The 27,717-nt window shown below is 36.2% G+C and overlaps 1 protein-coding gene across 1 annotated transcript in view; it reads left to right on the top strand.

The window, feature by feature from the left end:
* NCAM2 (neural cell adhesion molecule 2) overlaps positions 1 to 18,446 on the top strand; it is a 605,915-nt gene extending 587,469 nt beyond the window's left edge. Inside the window, exons 16-18 of the mRNA XM_005674756.3 lie at positions 1,463 to 1,667; positions 6,089 to 6,208; positions 12,956 to 18,446. Coding sequence (XP_005674813.1) covers positions 1,463 to 1,667; positions 6,089 to 6,208; positions 12,956 to 13,067 — 437 coding nt within the window. The 3' untranslated portion in view covers positions 13,068 to 18,446. The remainder of the gene's footprint in view (positions 1 to 1,462; positions 1,668 to 6,088; positions 6,209 to 12,955) is intronic.

Raw genomic sequence — 27,717 nt, 5'->3', positions numbered from 1 at the left:
TTATAATGTTATATAGGCAGATTTTAACATCGTCATGGTCATTTTGAACAATTTTACATAACTGTCATATGCTTCTGTTTTTTACCTCTAGATAACACATATCTCCAGTTTAATCTTCTATCTTTCCGTTATGCTCTCTTTCCTATCTGCATTGTTATAGTTGAGGAATTGCCCTTCATATTCAACTACAGGCATATAATATTTGATTCATTTTTGCTGCATTATCCCTCTTGCCATTTCTACTGTTAGTCAGTCTATTCCACCCTATTCTCTATCACCTCTTTCATGAATCCTTTGTGTGTGACTTGTGAAATTTCCTCCAACCACATGTCATGAACAAGTGCCTCCCATCTTTCCCTACCTTTTCATGATATGACTTCAGTCAGTCAGTTCAGTCGCTCAGTCATGTTCAACTCTTTGTGACCCCATGGACTGCAGCATGCCTGGCTTTCCTGTCCATCACCAACTCCCAGAGCTTACTCAAACTCATGTCCATTGAGTCCATCATGGATATGACTTCAGAAAGGTCACAACTCTGTTAAAGTTTGCCTCTGGTCTAATGTGATTTGTTAAACTATTGACTGAACAAATACAAGTAAATATTTTATTCTAAAATGATGCAGAGCAGGAATAGAGATGCAGATGTAGAGAATGAACTTGTGGACACAGTGGGATGGAGGAGAGGATGGGACAAATTGAGAGAATACCACTGACATATCCACACTACCACGTGTAAAATATTATTAGTACGTAGCCAGTGGGAAGTTGCTGTATAGCACAGGGAGCTTAGCTCTGTTCTGTGATGACATAGAGGGGCGAGACAGGGGTGGTGGGAGGGAGGCTCAAAAAGGACAGGATGTTATGTACACATATGACTGATTCACATTGTTGTACAGCAGAAACTAACACATTGAAAAGCAGTTAGATTCTGATAAAAATGATGATTTTTGAAATATTTCCAGGCTGATATTTTTAAGTGTATCCTCTGTCAAAGCAAAGTGCTATAGCATCATTTCAAGACTAAGTCTTAAAACTAAAATTATTCCAAATGGAACATCTATTTAACACATCTCTTACAGGAGTATTGATTACATTTTTTTTTTCTTTGAACAAAGCGATGATCTTAAAAATGACTCTAACTTTCTTGTAGAGTACAATTAGGGTTATAATAAAATATTCATTATCTTCCCCAAAGGTAATCAAGAAGTATCCTGTAAACTAGAGTTAGAATGTTTTCTTCTGAAGAAGATTTGTAAAAGATATTTCAAATTCTAACATATCAGTTGCTTAAAACATTGTTTGAAAACCAGACAATAGCTCATGAAATTGACGTGTGCTAGTAAAGATATTTTCTTGTCTCTTAAGTTGAATATTTCTCAGATAAGATGATTTCTTTTTAAAAATAACTGTATAATCTTTTCTAACTTGAGGTTTAATACAATTATTTTCTTTTATTTTTAAGACACACTTTTTAATGGTCTTGGGCTTGGAGCAGTCATTGGTCTGGGAGTCGCCGCACTCTTGCTAATCCTGGTGGTAACAGATGTCAGCTGCTTCTTTATTCGACAGTGTGGGTTGTTGATGTGTATCACCAGGAGAATGTGTGGGAAGAAAAGTGGCTCCAGTGGTAAAAGTAAAGAACTCGAAGAAGGAAAAGCTGCATACCTGTGAGTATCAGACATCTGTGTCACAGTAATGAAAGACTTTTTATATCACTACAAGGAGTTCAAAATTTACATTTTCTTTATGTAAAACTCTGAGCGATATGCAAAAAAGTGTTCCATGTTAGCATCAACTTCAAAAGTTCTCTCATGTTTCTACCCAGACAAGACCACACTCTTCCAGGTAACTCCCTCTCTCCCAGGCAACTACTATTCTGATTTTTTTCACCATAGATAACTTTTAGCTCTTATAAAACTTGATATGTGTCTGGCTTCTTTCATTCAACATAATGTTTTAGAATTCATCCATGGTGTTCTATTTGTCAGTGATTCATTTCATTTTATTGTTGAGTAATTTCAATTCATTCTTGATTCATATATTTAGGCATTTTATGGTTTCATGCATTATTTCTTAGACTTAAGGATAGAGGAGAATTCATTTTTACATGGCTGCTTTGCTTTGTTTTACTTTTAATCTCCAAACCCATTTCATGCTTACTAGGCATTTCATCTTGGAGAAGGCAGTGGCACCCCACTACTGTACTCTTGCCTGGAAAATCCCATGGATGGAGGAGCCTGGTAGGCTGCAGTCCATGGGGTCACTAAGAGTCAAACACGACTGAGTGACTTCACTTTCACTTTCATGCGCTGGAGAAGGAAATGGCAACCCACTCCAGTGTTCTTGCCTGGAGAATCCCAGGGACAGGGGAGCCTGGTGGGCTGCCCTCTTTGGGGTCGCACAGAGTTGGACATGACTGAAGCGACTTAGCAGCAGCAGCAGCAGGCATTTCATCTATGGATATGTAAGGAATATTTTCACCTTTTGTGGTGTTGGAGAAGACTTTTGAGAGTCCCTTGGACTGCAAGGAGATCCAACCAGTCCATTCGGAAGGAGATCAACCCTGGATTTCTTTGGAAGGAATGATGCTAAAGCTGAAACTCCAGTACTTTGGCCACCTCATGGGAAGAGTTGACTCATTGGAAAAGACTCTGATGCTGGGAGGGATTGGGGGCAGGAGAAGAAGGGGACGACCGAGGATGAGATGGCTGGATGGCATCACTGACTCAATGGACGCGAGTCCAGGTGAACTCCAGGAGTTGGTGATGGACAGAGGGGCCTGGCGTGCTGCGATTCATGGGGTCTCAAAGAGTCGGACACGATTGAGCGACTGAACTGAACTGAACTGAAAGGGATAATAAAATGAATAGTACACATTTTCAGTTAAAAAATTAGTTTAAATATCTCAAAGTGTCACCTGCTTAGTTGTTGGACAGAGTGGATAGCAAAGAACAAAATGAAATTAGACTATTTTAATGCTTGAAAGAATAATGAACATATGACATAGTAAATACAATGGGATCTATTCCTATTCACTATCTCTTGCTATCCTCATAGAAACATACACTTTCTCATAACTTGCTGTACTTTTAAATTGCCTGATTAACTAAAGAAATGTATCACCAAATTTAACTTTAGTTCATTTTTCCCTATAGAGAAAACAACATACTATTTAACATAAATATACATATATTATATACACATGATACATATATATGCACACATGACTCAAAACTGAATTTTGTATATACTCATTCTTGCTCTGCTGCTGCTGCTGCTGCTAAGTCGCTTCAGTCGTGTCCGACTCTGTGCGACCCCATGGATGGCAGCCCACCAGGCTCCCCCGTCCCTGGGATTCTCCAGGCAAGAACACTGGAGTGGGTTGCCATTTCCTTCTCCAATGAATGAAAGTGAAAAGTGAAAGTGAAGTCGCTCAGTCGTTCAACCCTTAGTGACCCCATGGACTGCAGCCCAGCAGGCTCCTCCATCCATGGAATTTTCCAGGAAAGAGTATTGGAGTGGGGTGCCATTGCTCTACTATTAACTGAATAGAACAAGTATTAGGTAACAAGCACTGCCATACAACCTAGGGATAAAGTGGTGAACAAAACACAAGAATTTTATTCACATGGAATTCACATTTTGATGTAAGAATACAGATAATAAATGCTAAAATTGAAATTATTTTTAGTGACAGCACTAAAAAATTAAGAAAAACAAAATGGTATACTGTTATTAGAGTTTCAGTCACTAAAGACCTCTAGCTGGAGGTGAAACTAAACTGAAGAGTGAGTGATCAAGAGTCACAAATATAATGATCAAGAGGAAGAGCATCCTAATCAGGTGTAACAATAGTACAGAGGCTGTTAAGGCAGGAATGAGCTATGTTAAGCAAGAAGTAGATCTGAGTGGAGTAAGACAGGTAAAGAAACTGGTACCAATATTAGTTAGGAGAATTATCTGAGTACAAAAGGATTAAATCTTGTTGGGTTAAATATTTTTTAAATAGAAAGTGAATTAGTTTTTTAAATTATTTTGTAAAGATTTATTTAGTTGCTTTGAAGAATGGATTACTGGAAGGTTGGTAAGTGTAAAGGAAAGATATAAAGTCAAGGGGAATAGATAGGAGAATCTTTAAATACTTCAGGTGGAAAGATGGTCTTCTGTACCAAGATAGTAGTATATAGACATATGAACGAGTATGCCATCCAGATATAGATGAGGTATAGCCAACTACTGGGAGCTGATTTGACTTTGAGGTGACAGCAAGAGAGAAATCAGAAAGAACCTCTTGTTTTGTCTTACTTGTCTAGAAGGATGTTGGTGACCACATGCAAAACAACCAGATCTATCCAAGCTCCATTGTTTGCTTCTGTTTGACTTTATTAATTGGTGGTTTATCTACCAACACTTCTGTTTGTAATTCCTGCTGAGATCGATTAATCTTAAAGTCTTGGAAAGATGAAAGCACATGGTTCATTCCATTCTTGTTGTCCATCATAGCTTTTAAAATAATGATTTCCTCTGCCTTAGGGAAAAAGTTTTTAAATTTTTCAAAAAGTCATTGTTTCAACTGAAAAATATATAGAAAATCTCAATGACAGATAGGATATAATTAATTTGATTTATTGAATATATAATATTTTCTAGACATGATCTCAAGCATTCTTAGACTAGTCCTTTGATGTGATCAAAAGTTATAAGACTGAGTATGTTCATTACAAACACATTAACTTCACACTTAGAGCATCTTTATTTGAAGAATTTTATATTGCAGAAAAAATGAGAAAGTCGACAGTATACAAGATAGCATTTGTGTAAACTAGAATATTCCATTATTTGGCTTTTATTGTAAATCAGCATTTATGTTGAATTCTCAGTTTATCTTATAAACTGGCTAATGATTACTATTTTCTCAAAGTACATGCATGCTCTCATTTACCCAAGCATGTATTTGCAATAGCAAATACTATTGAACACCTATATAAGGCACTTTGGCGCTAGTGGTAAAGAATGCTCTTGCCAATGCAGATGTAAGAGACACAGATTCAATCCCTGGGTCAGGAAGATCCCTTGCAGAAGGGAATGGCAACCCACTCCAGTATTCTTGCCTGGAGAATCCCATGGACAGAGGAGCCTGGCAGGCTACTGAACATAGGGTTGCAAAGAGGCAGACACGACTGAAGCAACTTAGCACATGCACATCTAAGTTTCAGAGATTTAAATGTGAGGAGAAACAAACTAGTCCCTGCTTTTGGCTTGTTAATCTGATGGGAAACACATTTTGGTTTTTAAAAAGTCAAATGGGTAAATAAATAAGAAAGTTTTGTGTAAATGTTCACTTTTTAGAAGAGAATTTACCTAATCAGATTTATATAAGCAAGTTGTAAAAAAAAAAGCAATAAAATATAAAAACCATAGCAGGTGACTAGCAGTGTGTGTATATGAGTGTGTTCTAGTGCACGTGAGCTCAGTTGTGTCTGGCTCTGTGACCCCATGGACTAGGGCCGGCCAGACTCCTCTGTCCATGGAATTCTCCAGGCAAGAACACTGGGGTGTTCCTTTCTCAAGGGGATCTTCCAGACCCAGGGATCAAAGCCATGTCTCTTTCGTCTCCTGCATTGGCAGGTGGATTCTTTACCAACTGCACCCCCGTGTGTGTGTAATTTGCTTTTCAACATGCATGAACAGGGATACCCAAATCCAGCCCCCTTTGTTACCACATGGGAAAAGGGAATTATACCCAGATACCTCATGTCATGAATTTTATGTGTCAAAATATTTTTATTTATTTCCCAAAAGTGAATGATTAAAATTTTAAATTTGAATTATTTTGTGGAATATTTAACACAATTTTGTTGAAAAGAATTCTAGACAAAATGGAATTTCTTCTTTCCTTTTTTTTTTTGGAACAATATTTGGCTAGATAAATTTCAATGGAAACAAGATTCTTAGTAAATATTCCATTCTAGCCACATTGGATTTATTTAAAGGGTGATGAGATTTTGTGGAGATTTTTAGCTATATTCCATAATGCATCCACTCTTACATTTTATAGGTAAGATTTTATTTTTATTTATTTTTCTAGGAAAGATGGATCAAAAGAACCAATAGTGGAGATGAGAACAGAGGATGAAAGAATTACTAATCATGAAGATGGGAGCCCAGTAAATGAGCCAAATGAAACCACACCACTAACAGAACCTGAGTATGTATCTTGAAATCCTTAATTATTTTTGGATAAATATTTGTAAACTGACTATCACATTATCATTATCAATAGCATGTATTGACAAATAACCTTTTTTTAATTTAAATTTTATTTTTTTACTTTACAATACTGTATTGGTTTTGCCATACATTGACATTAATCCACCACAGGTGTACATGAGTTCCCAACCCTGAACCCCCCTCCCACCACCCTCCCCATATCATCTCTCTGGGTCATCCCAGTGCACCAGCCCCAAGCATCCTGTATCCTGTATCAAAACTAGACTAGCGATTCGTCTCTTACACGATAGTATACATGTTTCAATGCCATTCTCCCAAATCATCCCACCCTCTCCCTCTCCCACAGAGTCCAAAAGTCTGTTCCTTACATCTGTGTCTCTTTTGCTGTCTCACATTAAGGGTTATCATTACCATCTTTCTAAATTCCATATATATGTGTTATAACATTTTAAAAATGATGTTTCTTCTTCAATGAAAGTACATGTGAATATCAAAATTGAGATATTTCACATAAAATTTGTATCAGTGTAGGAGAAAATCTCCTGTTTAAATATATATTCATCGAGGATGGGATGATTTGTGAGAATGGCATTGAAACACGTATATTATCATATGTGAAACAAATCGCCAGTCCAACTTCAATGCATGATACAAGATGCTTGGGGCTGGTGCACTGGGATCACCCAGAGGGATGGGATGAGGAGGGTGGTGGGAGGGGGAGTTCAGGATGGGGAACACACGTGCACCCATTAAAAATAAATAAATATTAATAAATTTATGCAAATATATCAAAATAATGGAAGTATGTTTCATATTTGGACTTTCCTGAACTGGTCTTGCTGTTTAAGAAAGTGATGCTTTCAAAATGTGATTGATTTTACTGAAATAAAAATGTGTCAGGAAATTAGTTACTGCTCTGACTATGAATACACAGTTGTAAAATAGAAATAAATAGTGTGAAATAAACACGTCTATTTTTTTAAATGTATATTTGTCAAGAAGAAGAAGAGATGCTGTTAAATAATCTATATTTCAATGATGCTTGGTCTCCATTCAAAGTTGTTATTTACTTGATTCTGCACCCATCAGAACTTGATTAAAACCATGATTAATAATTCAGCTAAACCCACAAAAATGGACATGTGCAAAGATGATGTTCATGAATATGAAGGTTAAAATGTTTAGAAACAAAGGTATTATTAGAAAGTATTAACAGTGGTATTCAACTGAATATATTTCCCTTGCCATGATGAAGGGGCTTGCATAACTCAATGAAAATATGAGCCACACCATGTAGGGCCACCCAAGATGGACCAGTCATAGTGAAGTGTTCTGACAAAACTTTATCCACTGGAGAAAGGAATGGCAAACCACTCCAGTATACTAGCATGGGAACCCCATGGACTGTATAAGAGGCAAAAAGGTATGACACTGAAAGATAACCCCCCAGGTCGTAAGGTGTCCAGTGTGCTGCTGGGGAGGCTGGAGGACAGCTACTAACAGCTCCAGAAAATCTGATGCTGCAAAGAACCGTATTGCATATGAACCTGGAATGTTAGGTCCATGCAAGTCAAATTGGTCATGGTCGAGCAGGACAGGGGAAGAATAAACATTATGTTAGGAATCAGTGAAGTAAAATGGACAGGAATGGGTGAATTTAATTCAGGTGACCATTACATCTACACCTGTGGGCAAGAATCCAAAGGAATAAATGGAGTAGCCCTTATAATAAACAAAATAATGAAAAATGCAGTTCTTGGTATAACCTCAAAAATGACAGAATAGCCTTGGTTTGTTACCAAGGCAAACCATTCAACATCATAGTAATCCAAGTTTATGCCCTAACCACTGATGCCAAAGAAGCTGAAGTTGATCAGTTCTATGAAGACCTGGGAGACTTCCTAGAACTAACACCAAAAAAAGATGTGCTATTCATCATAGGAGATTAGAATGCAAAAGTAGGAAGTCAAGAGATATCTGTGATGTTTGACCTTGGAGTAAAAAATGAAGCAGAGCAAAGGCTAACAGAATTCTGCCAAGAGAACAAAATATATAACAGAACTATATACAGCTATATATAACAGAACTGATTATAGCAAACACCCTTTTACAACCACACAAGAGACAACTATACACATGGACATCACCAAATGGTCAATGTGAAATCAGAATAATTACATTCTTTAGCTGAAGATGGAGTAGCTGAAAATAGTCAGCAAAAACAAGACCTAGAGTTGACTGTGGCTCAGATCATCAGCTCCTCATAGCAAAATTCAGGCTTAAACTAAAGAAAGTAGGGAAAACTACTAGGCCAGTCAGGTATAGCTTAAATCAAATCCCCTATGAATAGACAATGGGGGTGATGAATAGATTCAAGGGATTAGATCTAGTAAACAGAGTGCCTGAAGAACTTTGGACAGAGGTTTGTAATATTGTACAGGAGGCAGCAAACAAAACCATTCCAAAGAAAAAGAAATGCAAGAAGGCGAAGTGGTTGTCTGAGCAGGCTCTACAGAAAGCTGAAGAAAAAGAGAAGTGAAAATCAAGGGGGAAAGGTACACCAGACATGGAACAACAAACTGGTTCAAAACTGGTGAAACAGTACATCAAGGCTGTTGTCACCTGCTTATTTAACTTACATGCAGTGTACAATCATGCAAAATGCTGGGATGGATAAAACTCAGTTTGATTGCTGGGATACCACTTTAATGACAGAAAGCCAAAAGAGTCTCCAGATGAGGGTGAAGGAGTAGAGTAAAAGAGTCAGCTTAAAACTCATTGAAAAAAAAAAAAAAAAAAAAAACTAAGGTCATGGCATCTGGTCTCATCACTTCATGGCAAATAGAAGGGGAAAAGGTGGAAGCAGTGACAGATTTTGTCTTTTGTGCTCTAAACCAACCGCAAATGTCTAAGCAATTAGACAATTGCTTCTAACTTCATAGGAAAGCTATGACAAAACTAGACAGTGTGTTAAAAATTAGAGACATCGCTTTGCCAACAAAGGTGCAGATAGTCAAGCAATGGTCTTTCCAGTAGTCATATATGGATGTGAGAACTGGACAGTAAAGAAGGCAGAGTACTGAAAAATTGATGCTTTCTAACTGTGTTGCTGGAGAAGACTCTGGAGAGTCCTTGGACAGCAAGGAGATAAATCCAGTCACTCCTAAAGGAAATCAACCCTAAATATTCATTGGAAGAACTGATGTTGAAGTTGAACCCTCAATACTTTGGCCACCTAATGCCAACAGCTGACTTATTGGAAAAGACCCTGATGCTGGCAAAAACTGAAGACAGAAGGAGAAGAGGATGACAGAGGATGAGATGGTTGGATGGCGTCACTGATTCAATGATGGCAACTTGGGCAAACTCCAGGAGATGGTGATGGACAGGAAAGCCTGACATGCTGTAGTCCATGGGGTTTGAAGAGTTGGACACGACTTGTTGATTGAATAACAATAACAATTGAAAATATTTGATGGTTGGATGGCATCGCCGATTCAATGACTGCCGGGGTCCAGCCCTGGTGGATCCAGGGTGATTCGAAGGTGGGGACGGAGTCGGCGTCCTTGGAAAAATACATATTTAATTACAGATATATAGAAAGATTAGAAATGGATAGTGTAGTCGGAAGATTAGTGGAGAAAAAGAGGCTGAATAACTTGGATTACGTGGAATAGCATCCATGTTCCAGATGGGAATTCAGCCAGAAAAACGAGGAGCAAGAAAGAATGACATGGGGGTATCAGTCTTTCTGGAAACTGATCCGATTTCTTTATTTTTGGGTTGGCTTATATACCTTTTGTTACATATAGGGATGAACACAGAGTCACGCGGGGGTCAGCAGTCCTGACCTTTATCAAAATCAGGTGCTTCACATAAAAAGGCCTTAGGGATTTTATGATCCTTTCTTTCTGATAACCAAAAAATTATTTCTTCCAAGGGTGTTTTTTCTTAAACCAGGCACCATCCTCCAAATAAAGTTACACTCCTATAGGGTGAGGGTGTAGTGAGTTACAGTCAAGAAAGGAATTTTTTTAACCCAAGGTTAACATGATTAATCTTAAAGGTTAATGCTTATTTCTCCTATATGCTAGTTATATTCATTATAAGGGCAGGGACTATGGAGATTTAGCAGCAAACATCAGCCCAACAAACGAAAATCTTTCCACCAATGTTCCCCTTAAGATCTATTTAGTCTTAAGATAGTGATCAAGTTACATTTTTACATAGCAAGGACACAGTGATTTATAACAAAGTACAGTGATCTATTACAAAAGAGAAGATCCATTAACTCAAAAAGTCTAGTATTGTTAACATCAAAAACTACTATATTTCCTTTTCTATATTCCAAATACATTGATTAATATATTCCCAGGTGCCTAAGGATATGGAAGCCTGGCAGCAATCATTGACTCAAAAGAAGGAAAAGCCCTATGCTAATTAAGACTCTCAAAATACTCCAAAACTCTCTGTGCTGTTTATGGTTGAGAGGTAGTAAACAATCATGTGCTAGTGGCAGGAGTATGGATAATCCTGTCACACAAGCTAGTCTGTCAGCAGAGAGGTTTGACCTGAGACATCCTTGTCCCACCCAGAGCAGGGAATTAGCAGCAATTATTGACACAACAAATGAAAAACCCTTCACCAATATAATTCCTAACCAACCCACTATACTAATAATTTCTAACTCCCCAAAAGAATTTGCCTTTAGTAAGTCTAAAACATCTCATGCCTCTCAGGTTGGGAGGCTGTAAATAATCACATGTGGCCGGACGAACCTATACAGGCAGGCTAGATAACTTTCAGAGGAGTCTGTAAGCTGAAACACTCTTGTCACGCCCAGGAATTTTTATTACCTTGGAGCTGCACGTTTACTCCTTCTCCGAGAGAAATGGTTATGGGGGAGAGCCCCCCGTAAAGTCAGAGGTGTAGGTGAGAGCATAAAACAGATTCTGGTTTTGGGGTAGATGCTCGGGAACAGGGGTTTCCTGAGGCTTGATCACGCCTTTGTGTATGTCAAGCCTCCTTCCTCATGACCTTTGCCATGGGCGGAGTTCCTCACGCTGGCCCCAGGCAAATGACGGCAACTTGGGCAAACTCCAGGAGATGGTGATGGACAGGAAAGCCTGACATGCTGTAGTCCATGGGGTTGTGAAGAGTTGGACACGACTTGTTGATTGAATAACAATAACAATTGAAAATATTTGATACTGCCAAAATCAGGGTGATCACTTTATTCTTTAAATGTTGCTCCCCAAAATGATGTTTACATTTTATTGTTTAAAAAAAAAATCATTTTTCTTTACTAGCTAGTATTCTCTTGGAGAGAAATTTGATTTAGGCTTCTCTAAGTCAAAGGATGAGTGTTGTCACACGTAAAGAAAATGACTTTTTTATAAATCCCCTTTATCTTCACTCAAGGGGCAAAATAATAATAATAATATTTAGACACAGGTAGTACTACTCGGAAGCTTTAATTTTGGTTTAAATCTTCAGGCCCTTTTTAATGACTTCAGTTAGGGATTATTTCACTCTAATTTGAAATTGACTCTTGAGGCAGCTTTTTAGGGTGGGTTCTGTACACTCCCCTTCAGAAATCAGAAATCTTTTCAATTAGCAAAATATTACACAACAAAGCAACTTCCTACCTGTTAGTTAACACTTACTATGATATAATGGTGTGTATGAAAACTGGCTAGGAAAATGCCCTTATATAGAACAGGGCTATATTTTGAAAGAAAACCAAACAAAATCAAAGCAAGATAATTTAACAATTATTCTGATTCTCAATTAAAGAAAAAAATACTCAACATAAAAATAACAAAATTATCAGTAATCTTTAAAAATATAATTTAACATAAACATAAGTAATGAATAAATATATATATACAAAAATACACCATCCAAGAGTTAGTTGAAAACACTGATTAATTACAGGTGTAATAAATACTTCTGTAAGAGATATATTGATATTAAACATCTTACTGCACTCCTGTTTAAGCTCTAAATTTCTGTATATTTTGCTGCTAGAAATAGCTCATTGTTTTTATACTCCTTTATGGCTGATATTTTCAGTTCTTGGAAAAAACAGACAAGAAGAATTCTAAATACACCATTTATAATAATCATAAAAGAGAGCCTGACCTAATAGTTTTAAGATAGATGATACTTCACTCCCAGCAATGAAATGACTTACTTTTGATTGTTTGGTTTTCATGTAATAGCTTTGACTTTCAGAAGACAGTGGCTTTCTCTTCTCATTCAGATATATATATATATATTGCAAATACATCCCAGAGGAACTAGCACAGTATCATTATTCCATACAATGGTGAGGTTAAAGTCACAGAGGTGAATTCTATTTGTAACTTAATTATTACTTTAGCAAACCTGACTTTTAAAAAAAATTCATTCTAATGTGTGCGTGTGTGTGTTAGTCATTTAGTCATGTCCACTGTTTGCGACACCATGCATTGTAGCCTGCCAGACTCCTCTGTCCCTGGAATTCTCTAGGCAAGAATGCTGGAGTGGGTTACCATTCCCTTCTCCAGGGAGTCATCTCAACCCAGGGATTGAATCCCAGTCTCCCACATTGCAGGCAGATTCTTTACCATCTGAGCCACCTAATGGTACTCCATTTCCTTCTACAAAACAACTTATATGTTTATGGATATCACTTAAAGTGCCTTAGCCAATTGTCTATTATTTTTATATTCTCTTCCAGAAAATTGCCTTTAAAAGAAGAAAATGGGAAAGAAGTCCTAAATCCAGAAACGATAGAAATTAAGGTTTCTAATGACATCATTCAATCAAAAGAAGATGACAGCAAAGCATAACAGGAAGATTACAGTCTTGAATGATGAATGCTACAAAGAGCATTTGGATTGCAGTGACCCTATGACCAAAACTATTCCACTGACCTTAATTTCTTGGGAAACTTCTAGCTTGGAATAGCTTGTACACGTATACATAAGATCCAATATTCCTGCCCATGGTCCATTTCCTTTTGTTGTTATTGTTGTCCTGTTGTTGCTTATTTTGTTATGAATTTCAATAGAGACCTGACTGGCACCAACTCTTGTGTATTCAATTGACTCTATCATTGAAGTACTGCAATTTATTATATAGGTGAAATGCTCTATTTCTTCAGAAGTGTATTTCCTACCACAACCTCTCCACAAATAAGAGCTTAAGAAAAAGCAAAACAAAAGCTTTATGAGCTAAATGTATAAAAAAGCCCTGCATGTTTTTAGTACAATTTTGGGCATATAGATTATTAAAGTGGATTTCAGTTTAAGATGAAAATACTTAAGATTACACTTTTCATCCAGAGAACTTCAGGGAATTTAGGCTTGAAGGAGCTAGTTATCTTTAGCAGATGTTAAATATTGAGAGACACTTTGGAAAATTATTTTTAAGTTATAATTACAGTTGATTTTTAATAGACTGAAGTGCCAGATCAAAATTGTTACCCATTTGAACGAATATTAGTTGTATGTAAAATTAGATTAGAAAGATTCCATAAATCTCTATCTCTTATAGATGCCACATTCACTCATAATGGATTACACACAATGAAAATGTATTACAAGTGAAATAATATTGATTTCTGCCCTCAGCTTCAAATAAAGTAAACTGAAATGGGAACAATATCAATGTTGTCTTGATATATTTATAAATGTGATATATGTGGTTATCTTTTACTTTTTAAACTAATTTTAATCAAAAAATGTCTTTAGTGTTTAAATACTTCAAATCATAATCTCAGATACATTTTCCCCATTATTTTAGATAATCTCTCTTTAAAAATTCATTTTCCAAGTGTTGTAGGCCAACCATTATATGTAATTGGCTAATGGAACTTGAAATCCTTAGTGGTTAAATTATGGAGAAATTAACATTTAAACATTGCCATAAAAGTGTCCGTGATAAGTGATTAAATTGCCACTATGTGTTTTTATTCTGGATGTGGTAGCTAGAAGTCATTTTAAGATTTTGATAAACAATTTTGGTTCAAGAAATTCCTTAGATAATCAACGCACATTTTCTAATATTACTTATTAGTAATATATACCAGAATAAACACATATTAACTTCCAAGCTATGCAAGCTCCCAGAGGTAAAAGGCTGAAACATACTTCTCACTTATATATGAGGTTAAAAATATGTATTTATGATTATAAGTAGACATACCAAATGGGAGCAAGTTTTAGGTTATTTCTTACCCTAGAGAGCCAAAGGTTTCTTTAGGCCCCATCACATTCATAACCTTTCGTGTTTCAGGTGGTGAAGCTTAAATATAATAGGTTAGGAAATGCAGACCAATAGAACATTGGAGGAAAGTCTTAACAGTGGAGAGTGATACTGCTATTTTAGGGTATTTCTCTATGGGGATCATTTGACAAATATTAAGTGTAATACCAACATCACTCATGAACACTTTTATTTACAAAGTGCTTAAAACTGTCAACTTAGGAGAGACAACTAACTCTCCAAAACTGTAGTTATTAGAGGACGGAAGGTGCCCATCTGCATGTTCAGGCACTAATTCTCCACCGTGTCCTTGCCGTAGTGTACAGGGTTATACGATGCAGGAATCTCTCCTTGCTGTCCTTTCAGGCACATCCTCAAGAAAAAAACTTCCTGTGCCTACCTAAGAATTTGAGTAGGAATTATCCAACTCATCTCTTGATGAATTTGACTGTTGCTGTTTAAGTTATGCTTTTCTGATCATCTCTTTGCTTTATTTTACTTTCTTTTTCTTTTGTTTTCCCTTTTGTATCAATGTGATAAAACTAAGGAAAAAAATACTTGAATTAGTTTGTGCAGAGTAACTGGGCTTAGCAGAGTGTCCATGAAGCAATCGGCATGGATGCTCATTTTTCCAGGGTAGGGCTACATGGTATTAAAGTAAACACAGTGAAAGAATTAGAAAAACTAAGAAAGCAGTTTAGCATGTTTATGCTTGTGATATCTGTGCTATACTTCAAGAGCAGAGAAATCATAATAAAGAACAAATATTTTTGTTTCCTCAGTCTGAAAGTTCTGATTCTGTCATTTCTTTGGACTTTTCACCATAAAGCAGTTTGATTAAATGCTTATTTTATATATATATATATATATAAGTACATTATATATAAATATGTAGGCTGTTAAATTTTTTGCCATCAATGTGGAGTGATGATCTGAAGTTAACAGATAATCTGAAACTAATTGTAAACAGACTGTTTCAAGTGCATTGTTTCAATTGTCTGAGTGATCCTTATCTCTTGTCCTTGAAATCCATGCCTTGCGACAGCAAGATTATACTGTGATAAACCTTTATTTTTCCTTTCTTTTTTTTTAAGCATTTCAATGGAATACTCCAAATGACCCTACTTGTAAAAGTTTCAAAATGAGAGCTGGTTTGTAGTAAATTGTAAAATATGAGTAGACCTGAAATGATCTGTTTATTTTTCATTCTTTTTCTAAACTAAACATATCCATACGTCTGTATAAACATTATTTTTAATGTCTGAGAGCACTCTTAAATGTTAGTAAAAATGTCAAAAGATTGAACTGAATATAGGTAGTGTTAAATAATTGGAATGCTGTGATATTTTAAACAAAGAAGCAAAAATATCTCTTAAAAATCTAGTATTTCTTGATAGGTTATGTGCAATTAGGCAATGACAATCTATATTCAATGACATATAAGAGAGAAAAGTAATATTAGCATTTTAGCATGTATTTTGTTTTTAAAACTGGCAAAAATTAATGTGTCAATGTACTTTATAATGATCTGCAAAGAAATTTAAAATTTTTTATTTCTAAAGATTTATTTATTATTTTTGTGGATTGACTTATGGCCATTCAATTGATTCTAACATCTAACATTAATATTAATGTAATGCTTCTCATTTTTTCCTTCATTTTTTACTACTAATACCTACAAAAGCATTTTTTCAAAGGCTATTTGATCCAGAAATGTTTACATGAATCTTGGTCTTTGAATTAAACATTTATATAAATAGAAGATTTTTATTAATCAAATTATTTATTTGAATGCCAACAATTAATTGTAACTTTATATTCATACCTTAAGTTTATGCTTCTTATTTTAAATAATTAAGAGGTATTTGTGCCTTTGGATTAGCATGAACTTTATTAAAAGAAAAAAGAACTGCAATCTCTATTGATATATTTTGCTTATATCTATGACACTTGAATGATACTGTCTTATCTATATTTAGTGAATAAGCTCAGTTCAGGCTACTTCACCTTGAATACAAAATCTCAGTAAAACAAATTATTCTGTGCAACTTAGTTCCACTCCTGTTAAAGCAATTCTTTTAATACACACAGAAAACATACTTAGATTGTTCTGTATCATTGTTCTAGACAATAAATACATTCTAGATATTGTTGAAATTGAGTTTTACTAGTTGTGAAACAAAGACAACAGACTTCTATTTAAAATAGGGTAAATTATTATGGTGTCACTTGGGTCTACATTATTCCTGTTATATATTTGACCGGGGATCATAAATCATCCTTCATTGTTGATGATAAGATAATCATTGATGAAAATATCTACAACTGAATTGGTAAAAAGAACAATCTCAATTTCTTAATTTTAGGAAATATTGAAATAGCATATTACAATTACATATTAAATTTGCAATGTTGTTTTTCATGAAGAATAATATAAATGCTCAATTTCAATACCTCATGGGTTCTTTTTCATAATCATATCCAAGAGCTTATTCAACAGACTTTATAAGTAGATGAAATTACACTTTTTAAATAAGATGGATTGCATTATTCATCTTTAGAAAGAAAATATTTGCATCTTGATATAAACCCTTTGAATCATTATTGCATTGTCTTTCACACTGAAATCACATATGGATGTGTTAGCATATGCCAAAATTCAACTCTGGAAGGCTCATAGAAATGAAACACTTCAATCCTAAAGTGAAAATCTCTCAAAAATGTCTTCTAGTTACAGGCTTAATAATGTTGAGATGGAATGATTACACATGCAACTGAGCCTATACGTAGCAATTGCTGAACAAATATGATTTCCTTCCAAGTTCCTCTTCTTCCTTTTTAAAAATTGTATTTTCCCATTAGATGCAGCTATTTAACAACATTACACAGAATGCTAATAATTTCTTCTCTTAGACTCATATTATATGCGACATTTAATATTTATTTAGTAAACATATTTAATATCCTTAGAAAAATAGTTTATTATTCACTATAGGATTTTACTGATACTTTAACTACATTAGTTGGTACCACTACTGTAATTTCTTAAATATTTTCAGGATTTTAACCACATGATGTTCTTAATAGTTAATATAAAAATTGTCCATACAAAGTTAATATTGCCACTTATTTTAATCATTTTCCTAAAATTAAAGCATATATCTTTTAGCATCTGGTCTTAGCCTTCCTTGGAAAAATGAAGTATTGACTATTGGAGCATTTCAATCACAACCAAACATTGGAAAATAGATGAAACAAAGAACTGAAAGAATTCAGAAAGGCAAACTGAACTCTGACACTAGGCGTAGGTAAGAAGGACCATCATGTGAGGTGTTGGAGCAAGGACAAGGAAGATTGTACAGATAAAAATTAAGGCCAATAATAGTGATGCGAAGGAGGAAACTTACAGAAATCCACAGAAGAGAGTTAATATAAGTAGAACCTATGATTCAACTTTGCAAATAGGAGTTATTTTAGAGAAAAACAGGCATTGTGTAAAATAAATGGTACTGTTAAAGAGAAAACATATCTATTCCAAGTTTTGAAGGGATGCTCATGGTTGAGCATTTGCCTCTAAACTCTGTTAGGCATCTGTAAACTTAGAAATAAAGTTTAAAAAAGAATCTTATTTTTTGGTATGTGAATTCTATGCTGTGTTCAGTATGCGGTAAAACATGCTGCCTTTTATTTTCTTTAACTTATATAAACCATTCAAATTCTATATTGTTAAGTTAGCGACCACAAAGTTTTCTTTTTGTTTCAATAGAGTAAGTCCCTATGAAATGCTGTGTATATATGTCTAAACTGTAAAAATTATACTGCAAATGTTGAAGTTTTGTATTTATGAAAGACATTGAAAGTATGGCTTACAGTATATCAAAATTGTCACTCTTCACCATTTGTATATTAATAGTAAAAATACTTTTACTTTAATAAAGTGTTGCATTTATGTTTATTTTGAATAGTATCTTGCAATGAATGAGCTTATGACTTTACACATTTTTTTTTTTTGAAAGAGGTTCCCAGACCTATCTCTATACATTCAAAAGAAGAAAATGCTTTCTGTCATCTTGCCTTATGCTGAGTCAATCTTTTGGCTTCTATGCCTTGTCCAGTCAGAGAATGTAATGAATAAACACTTGGTAAGAGCAGTGAATCTCAAACCATGGTCCCTAGACCAGTAGCATTGACACCACCTGGGAACATATTAAAAATGCAGACTTTTGGACCCCACCATGGCCCTAAAAAATCAGAATAATCTGGGAGAGGGGCCCAGGAGCCTGTCTTTTTAACAAGTCATCACAGTACTTCTGAGGCACATAGAAATTTGATATATACTTGGTAAAAAGTCACCTTACAGATAAGGGTTCCAGTTCATGTCACGATTTTATTTCTCATGTTGATCATTTTTTAGGACTTTGTGAGTTATAAAAAAAGTTGATCATTGCTCACAAGTTTTAACAAAGTATTTTCTTTAATTTTATTTTTAAAACTAAATTTAATTCATTCTTAAAATGAAAAGAAAAGACCAAACTTTCACAAGGGATAATTTTCAAAATAAGGTTTACAAATTGGCTAAACACACACACACACATATACATATACATATATATGTATATATAATAAAAGTAGCATTACATAAGCTTTGAAGGGTGAAAAAATGGGGACATTTAAATTTTGTATTGTTTCTTTTTTTTCGCGCTGCTTTGTATTTTATTTTACTTTTTAATTTTTATTTTTACTTTATTTTACTTTACAATACTGTATTGGTTTTGCCATACATTGACATGAATCTGCCACGGGTGTACATGAGCTCCCAAACATGAACCCCCCTCCCACCTCCCACCCCACATCATCCCTCCGGATCATCCCCATGCACCAGCCCCCAAGCATCCTGCATCTTGCATCGAATATAGACTGGCAATTCGTTCCTTACATGATAGTATACATGTTTCAATGCCATTCTCCCAAATCATCCCACCCTCTCCCTCTCCCTCTCCCTCTGAGTCCAAAAGTCTGCTCAACACATCTGTGTCTCTTTTGTTGTCTTGCATACAGGGTCATCATTGCTATCTTTCTAAATTCCATATATATGTGTTAGTATACTGTATTGGTGTTTATCTTTCTGGCTTACTTCACTCTGTATAATCGGCTCCAGTTTCATCCATCTCATTAGAACTGATTCAAATATATTCTTTTTAATAGCTGAGTAATACTCCATTGTGTATATGTCCCACAGCTTTCTTATCCATTCATCTGCTGATGGACATCTAGGTTGTTTCCATGTCCTGGCTATTATAAACAGTGCTGCAATGAACTTTGGGGTACATGTGTCTCTTTCTATTCTGGTTTCCTCGGTGTGTATGCCCAACAGTGGGATTGCTGGGTCATAAGGCAGCTCTATTTGCAATTTTTTAAGGAATTTCCACACGGTTCTCCATAGTGGCTGTACTAGTTTGCATTCCCACTAACAGTGTAGGAGGGTTCCCTTTTCTCCACACCCTCTCCAGCATTTATTGCTTGCAGACTTTTGGATCGCAGCCATTCTGACTGGTGTGAAGTGGTACCTCATTGTGGTCTTGATTTGCATTTCTCTAATAATGAGTGATGTTGAGCATCTTTTCATGTGTTTGTTTGCCATCTGTATGTCTTCTTTGGAGACATGTCTATTTAGTTCTTTGGCCCATTTTTTGATTGGGTCGTTTATTTTTCTGGAATTGAGCTTCATAAGTTGCTTGTATATTTTTGATATTAGTTGTTTGTCAGTTGCTTCATTTGCTATTATTTTCTCCCATTCAGAAGTTGCTTCTTGACCTGCATACACATTTCTCAAGAGGCAGGTAAGGTGGTCTGGTATTCCCATCTCTTTAAGAATTTTCCAGTTTGTTGGGATCCACACAGTAAAAGGCTTTGGCATAGTCAATAAAGCAGAAATAGATTTTTTTTTCTGGAATTTTCTTGCTTTTTCTATGATTCAATGGATGTTGACAATTTGATCACTGGTTCCTCTGCCTTTTCTAAATCCAGCTTGAACATCTGGAATTTCTCAGCTCACATTCTGGTGAAGCCTATCTTGGAGAATTTTGAGCACTACTTTGCTAGAGTGTGAGATGAGTGCAATTGTGTGGTAGTTTGAACATTTTTTGGCATTGCCTTTCTTTGGCATTGAAATGAAAACCGACCTTTTCCAATTCTGTGGCCACTACTGAGTCTTCCAAATTCCCTTGCATATTGAGTGCAGCACTTTAGCAGCGATGTCTTTTAGAATTTGAGGCTTCTCTGTCTTTCAGTATCTCCCAAATTTGCTTAAACTCATGTCCATTTACTCGATGATGCTATCCAACCATCTCATCCTTTGTTGCCCCCTACTCTTTCTGTCTTCAATCTTTCCTAGCATCAGGGTCTTTTCCAATGAGTCATCTCTTCCCATCAGGTGGTCTATGTATTGGAGCTTCAGCTTGAGCATCAGTCCTTCCAATAAATATTCAGGATTAATTTTTTTTTTAGTATTGACTTGTTTGATCTCCTTGCATTTCAAGGGACTCTCAAGTGTCTTCTCCAGAACCAGGGTTGAAAACATCAATTCTTAAGTGCTCAGCCTTCTTTATGGTGCAACTCTAACATCTGTATATGACCACTGGATAAACCATAGCTTTGACTATATGGACCTTTGTCGACAAAGCAATGTCTCTGCTTTCTAATATGCTGTCTAGGTTTGTCACAGCTTTTCTTCCAAGGATCAAGTGTCTCTTAATGGCATGGCTACTGTCACTATCCCCAGTGATTTTGGAGCCCCAGTAAAGACAATCAATCACTGCTTCCACTTTCCCCCTATCTATTTGCAATGAAGTGATGGGACTGAATGCAATGATCTTAGATTCTTTAATGGTGAGTGTTAAGTCAGCTTTTGCACTCTTATGTCCATCGAGTTGGATTATGCCATCCGGCCATCTCATCCTCTGTCATCCCCTTTTCCTCCTGCCCCCAATCCCTCCCAGCATCAGAGTCTTTTCCAATGAGTCAACTCTTCGCATGAGGTGGCCAAAGTACTGGAGTTTCAGCTTTAGCAGCATTCCTTCCAAAGAAATCCCAGGGCTGATCTCCTTCAGAATGGACTGGTTGGATCTCTTTGCAGTCCAAGGGACTCTCAGGAGTCTTCTCCAACACCACAGCTCAAAAGCATCAATTCTTCGGCGCTCAGCTATCATCACAGTTCAACTCTCGCATCTACACGTGACCACTGGAAAAACCATAGCCTATAACTAAACGGACCTTTGTTGGCAAAGTAATGTCTCTGCTTTTAAATATGCTATCTAGGTTGGTCATAACTTTTCTTCCAAGGAGTAAGCGTCTTTTAATTTCATGGCTGCAGTCACCATCTGCAGTGATTTTGGAGCCCAAAAAGATAAAGTCTGACACTGTTTCCACTGTTTCCCCTAAATTAAATAAAAAGAATACGGTAATCTGAGCATTCTTTGGCATTGCTCTTCTTTAGAATTGGAATGAAAACTGACCTTTTCCAGTCTATGCTGTGTTTTCTGAATTTTCTGACATTTTAAGTGCAGCTCTTCAACAGCCTCATCTTTATGGTTTTAAGTAGATGAAATGGAATTCTTCCACCTCCATTAGCTTTGTTTGTAGTAATGCTTCCTAAGGCCCATTTGAATTCACACCCAGGATGTCTGACTCAAGGTGAGTGACCACATCATTGTGGTTATCCTGGTCATTAGGACTTTTTTGTAGAGTTCTTCTAAATATCCTTTCCATCTCTTCTTAATTTTTTCCATTCCTCTTAGGTCTTTATTGTTTCTTTCCTTTATAATGCCCATCCTTGCATGAAATGTTCCTTTGATCTCTAATTTTCTTGACAAGATCTGTAGTCTTTCCCACTCTCTTTTTTTTCCCCCGTACTTCCATGTGTTGTTTATTTAAGAAGTCTTTCTTATCTCTTCTTGCTATTCTCTGGAACTCTGCATTCAGTTGAGTATATTTTCCCCTTTCTCCCTTGCCTTTTGCTTTTCTCCCTTCTTCAGCTATTTGTTAAGGCTCAGACAACCACTTTGTCTTATTGCATTGCTTTTCCTTTAGGATGGTTTTGGTCACTTCCTCCTGTACAGTGTTATGAACTTCCATTCATAGTTCTTCAGGCAACTTGTTTATCAGATCTAATCCCTAGAATTTATTTATCACCTTCACTTTATAACCATTAGGGGTTTGATTTAGGTCATACCTGAATGGCCTAGTAGTTTTCCCTTCTTTGTTCAATTTAAGCCTGGGTTTTGCAATAAGGAGCTCATAATCTGAGTCACAGTCATCTCTAGGTCTTGTTTTTGCTTCCTGAATAGAACTTTTCCATCTTTGGCTGCAAAGGAAATAATCAAACTGAATTTGGTATTGGCCATCTAGTGAAGTCCATGTGTAGAATCTTATGTTGTTGGAAAAGAGGATTTGCTATGACCAACATGTTCTGTTGTTAAAACTCTGTTAGCTTTTCTCTGCTTCATTTTGTACTCCAAGGCCAAACTTGTCTGTTATTCCAAGTGTCTCTTGACTTTCTACTTTTTCATTCCAATCCCCTGTGATGAAAATGACATCTTTTTCAGAGGGAGAAAGATTAGTTTTAGAAGGTGTTGTTGGTCCTCATAGAACTGCTGAACTTCAGCTTTTTCAGCATCAGTGGTTGGAGCATAACTTGGATTACAGTGACGTTGAGTAGTTTGCCTTGGAAATGAACCAAGATCATTCTATCATTTTTGAAATTACACACAAACACTGCATTTTGGACTCTCTTGCTAACAAAGAGGGCTATTCTATTTCTCTAAGGGATTCTCATCCACAGGAGTAGACAGAATGGTCATCTGAAATAAATTCACTCATTCTTGTCCATTTTGGTTCACTGATTCCTAAGATGTTAATGTTCACTTTTGCTATTCCTGCTTGACTATGTCCAATATACCTTGATTCACAGAAATAATATTACAGGTTCTTATGCTGGAAAGAACAATCTCAATATTGTTTTTATAGCATCAGACTTTACTTTCAACACCAGACACATTATGGTTCTCCAGGCAAGAATACTGGAGTAAGTTGCCATTTCCTTCTCCAGTGAACCATGTTTCATCAGAACTTTTCACTAAGACCTGTCCATCTTGGGTGACCCTGCATGGCATGGCTCTTAATTTCATGGAGTTATGAAATTAAGCTACTTTGCCATGGCAATTCTGTGGTCACTTTATCTTCCTGTTGTTTATCATAAGCTTGATGAGTGTCTGAGACTAAATGGCAAGATTCAAAAAAGAACATGCAGAATAATGATTATCACTAAAATGTATCCAAAACATTTTATACTATCACATTTGGAGATCAAGTCATTGAAAATTCTCTTGGAATAGTCTTTTATAAATGGCAAGTTTTAGAAGGAAGTTTCAGTTTTATTTAAATAAACTTTGATGCATTGATTGGGACAAAAAAAATAGTCATTTTGTTTGTAAGCAAGAACCAAACTTTGTAAACAGGGGTGAAATATATACTCTGGAACACTCAATGGGAGTCGTAAAGGCTTTATAATCAAGTTAGACTATGTGAAACTCCTTTACCAATTCTAAGAGAACCACCTTCTTAAAAGCATAAATTTAATTTTCACTAACACAAAAATCAAGAAATTCACGTTTTCACTCACCAGGAGGGGAAAAAAAAAGATGAGAAAATAGTTTCCCATTAAATGACAATTGGAATAGAACTTAGATCATTGAAGTAATAATAGAAAATAAATAAGAATCCAGATATTGGAATTAGAATATATCTGGGCCTACTTCCCAGTTCTCACCATCTATTGCTCACGCTGAGCAATTTATATGAAAATTTAGGACTTGACTTTCTCATCAATAAAATAGTGATGTCAAACTAAGTAAAATTTATCTCCAAGTGTCAATGTAAGGATTTACTGAGATGATGTTTATGAAGTTCTTTAGGCTACCACACAGAATGAAAGAAACAAAAAAAATGATTATCTCTCTAGCTGCCATATTTCAGTACTGTGTTAGTCAGCTATTTCATAACCTTTAGAGACAAACCATAATGTGTTGAATGACTTTACCCAAGTGTAGGCTCATGCAAGGGCTCCCCAGGTGGTAAAGAACATGCCTGCCAGTGAAGGAGGCATAAAAGTCATGGGATCCCTCCCTAGGTTGGGAAGATCCCTTGGAGAAGGGCATGGCATCCCACTCTAGTATTCTTGCCTGGAGAATCCCCTGGACAGAAGAGCTTGGCGGGCTATGGTTCCTAGGGTCACACAGAGTTGGACACAACTGAAGCGACTTAGCACACATGCTGGCACACAGGCTCATGTAAACATTTTAAGCACATTTAAGGTAGACTAAGGATTCCCGGGAAACTCAGTAACAAAGAATCTTCCTGCCAAGCAGGAGACATGGGTTCAATCCCTACTTAGGGAAGATCCCTTGGAGAAGAAAATAGAAACCTACTCCAGTATTCTTGCCTGGGAAATCCCATAGACAGAGGAGCCTGGAGGGCTATAGTCCCTGGGGTCACAAAGATTTAGATATAACTTAATGACTAAACAGCAGCAGCAAGGTAGGCTAGACTAAGATATGATATTTGGTAGGTAAGGTGTAATAAATGTATTTTCATCATATACTTAACATGGGTTTAGGTTCTGACCTAACCTCATGGTAAATTCAGAAAGAAATGTAATTCTCCTCTTTGGCCACTATAGAAAATTTTCCTTCATTTAGACCTGTTTCTACTCCCTGGGAGTGGTTACTAATATTGTATTTCTCAAGGACCGTTAGGGTGATTTTTGCTATCTTTGCTTTTCTATAGTAAATGATGTGTGATTGCATGAGTAAATTTCTTGGCCTGCTTCCTGACTAGATATATTTAGCCCTAGAAATCTATTTCTGAGAAGGCAATGGCACCCCACTCCAGTACTCTTGCCTGGAAAATCCCATGGGTGGAGGAGCCTGGTAGGCTGCAGTCCATGGGGTCGCGAAGAGTCAGACACGACTGAGAGACTTCCCTTTCACTTTTCATTTTCATGCATTGGAGAAGGAAATGGCAACCCACTCCAGTGTCCTTGCCTGGAGAATCCCAGGGACGGGGGAGCCTGTTTGGCTGCCGTCTATGGGTTGCACAGAGTCAGACAGGACTGAAGTGACTTAGCAGCAGCAGCAGCAGCAGCAGAAATCTATTTGCATTTACACTGTCTAATTCCATTAAGTTCAAGCTGATACAAGTCCTTTAAAAACAGTGATTTTTATATATGTTAAATTGTAATACACCACATAACACAAAATTCCCACTTACAAATCTCTTTAAGATGGTCCATCTTTATAATGTGATGCAAAATGGGATGAATTACATATTCTCTTAAGATTCTTAAAAGCTCATTTGTCCAATTAAGAAACTTTACACAGCACTCCCTTAAATTTCTGTTACCTGAAGACTGGTTGCCCTTGATTTGACTTTTCATCTCAGGACAATGTTTTGCTAGTAATGCTCTGATTTTGATCTTTATCCTTATGTTATGTACTACTCTGAGAAACTTTTGACAGCTGGAAAGTATGGAAGTGAGAGAAAAAATTGTGTGAAAGAAAAATACCCCTCTAAATACTGCTCTAAAATTTCTTTATCATGTCTCTCTCTTGCAACAAATTATTATACCTGAGAAGAAAAAAAGACAATTACCACTTCAATATGCTGCCCATGAGTCTGAGAGATTCATAGACTCAACTTGTCACATTTTCTGTTTTCTGATTTATCACAGGCAACACATTTTCTAAGTGTTCTGCCTATACAAAATGTGGTTTTCTTTGTCTATAGTCTCTAGTAGAAATTTCCTCACTATTCTAGTAGACTTCACCAGCAGTCTCCTTACCTTCATGCAGGCCTCTATCTCCTACCAAGTCAGAAAGCCAAGACAGAAATTTTGGGTTTTTAGTTACAATGGTATTTCATTTGTGGTGTATAAGTTTCTGTTTCACCTTTTCTGTGTTTTGTTGGTATTGGTTTCCTATTGCTGCTCAAACAAAGCATAAGAAGTTAGTGGAATACAAATCACAAATTATTATTTTACAATTCTTGAAGTCAGACTCTGACATGGACCTCATTAGGCTAAAGTCAAAAACACTTGGAAATGAATTGTTTGATGAGACACACATGCTGACAAAGCAAAAGGCTTTATTAGGTAGGAGAGATTGGGTAGAGTGTAGTAGGGTTAGGGAACCCAGGAGAACTGCTCTGTGACCTGGCTTGAAATCTCAGATTTTATGGTTAGTTTCTGGATTGTCTCTGACCAATTACATTGCTTGACCAGTAGTCTGACTCAGGGTCTTCCCTGGCACTGCATGCATCTCTTAGCTAAGATGGATTCCAATAAGAAAGACTCAGGGAGATTAGTCATCTTCTTCTTTAGGTCAGTCCTGAATTCTCCTGGTTAGTTTTCCAAAGCAGCATCATGTTCCTTATCAGGTCCTCCTGTTGTGATACAACTCATGCAAACAGGCCTGGCCAAGGTGGGAGGTTCCCTAATAGAACCCTAACATCAACATATGAATACAGTTGGGTTCATGTTGAGGACCTTCTTCTCAGTCATATTTTCATATGATCTTTCCTTGGTGAAAGGGGGAGAGAGTTTGTTCTTGTTTCTCATCTTATTTAGGAGGGCACTAATCTCATTATGACAGTCCCATATTCATGATCTAATCTAAGTCTATATCCCAAAGGCTTCACTTCCAAGTACCATCACATTAGGGATTAGATTTCAACTCATGAATTTTTAGGGACTACAGATATTCAGTCCTTAGCATAAACGTTGCAAAAGCCGGCAATTGCACTACTTGGGCCTCTGCTTCTGTCAACATACTTCCTCCTCTGACTCACAACTCCCGGCCTCATTAGATCTATTTGGAGAATCCAACATAATATCTCCTCCTCATGGTTTTTAATTAAGTCTGCATAGTTTCTTTCTTTCTTTTTTTGTTTTAATGTAAGGCATTGTAAGGCAATATATTTGAATGTTTTGGAGATTAGAATCTGGATATACTTTAGGGACCACTATTCTGCTCAGCAATATATGTAAGAAACCATTGCAAAATATAATGTCCTATTTTATCATATCATAATTTTGTATGGCAGAAAGTGAAGAGGAACTAAAAAGCCTCTTGATGAAAATAAAAATGGATAGTGAAAAGTTGGCTTAAAGCTCAACATTAA

The sequence above is a fragment of the Capra hircus genome, chromosome 1, assembly GCF_001704415.2.
Source record: "Capra hircus breed San Clemente chromosome 1, ASM170441v1, whole genome shotgun sequence".
NCBI classification, from domain to species: domain Eukaryota; kingdom Metazoa; phylum Chordata; class Mammalia; order Artiodactyla; family Bovidae; genus Capra; species Capra hircus.
This window is presented reverse-complemented; position numbering and strand designations above follow the sequence as displayed.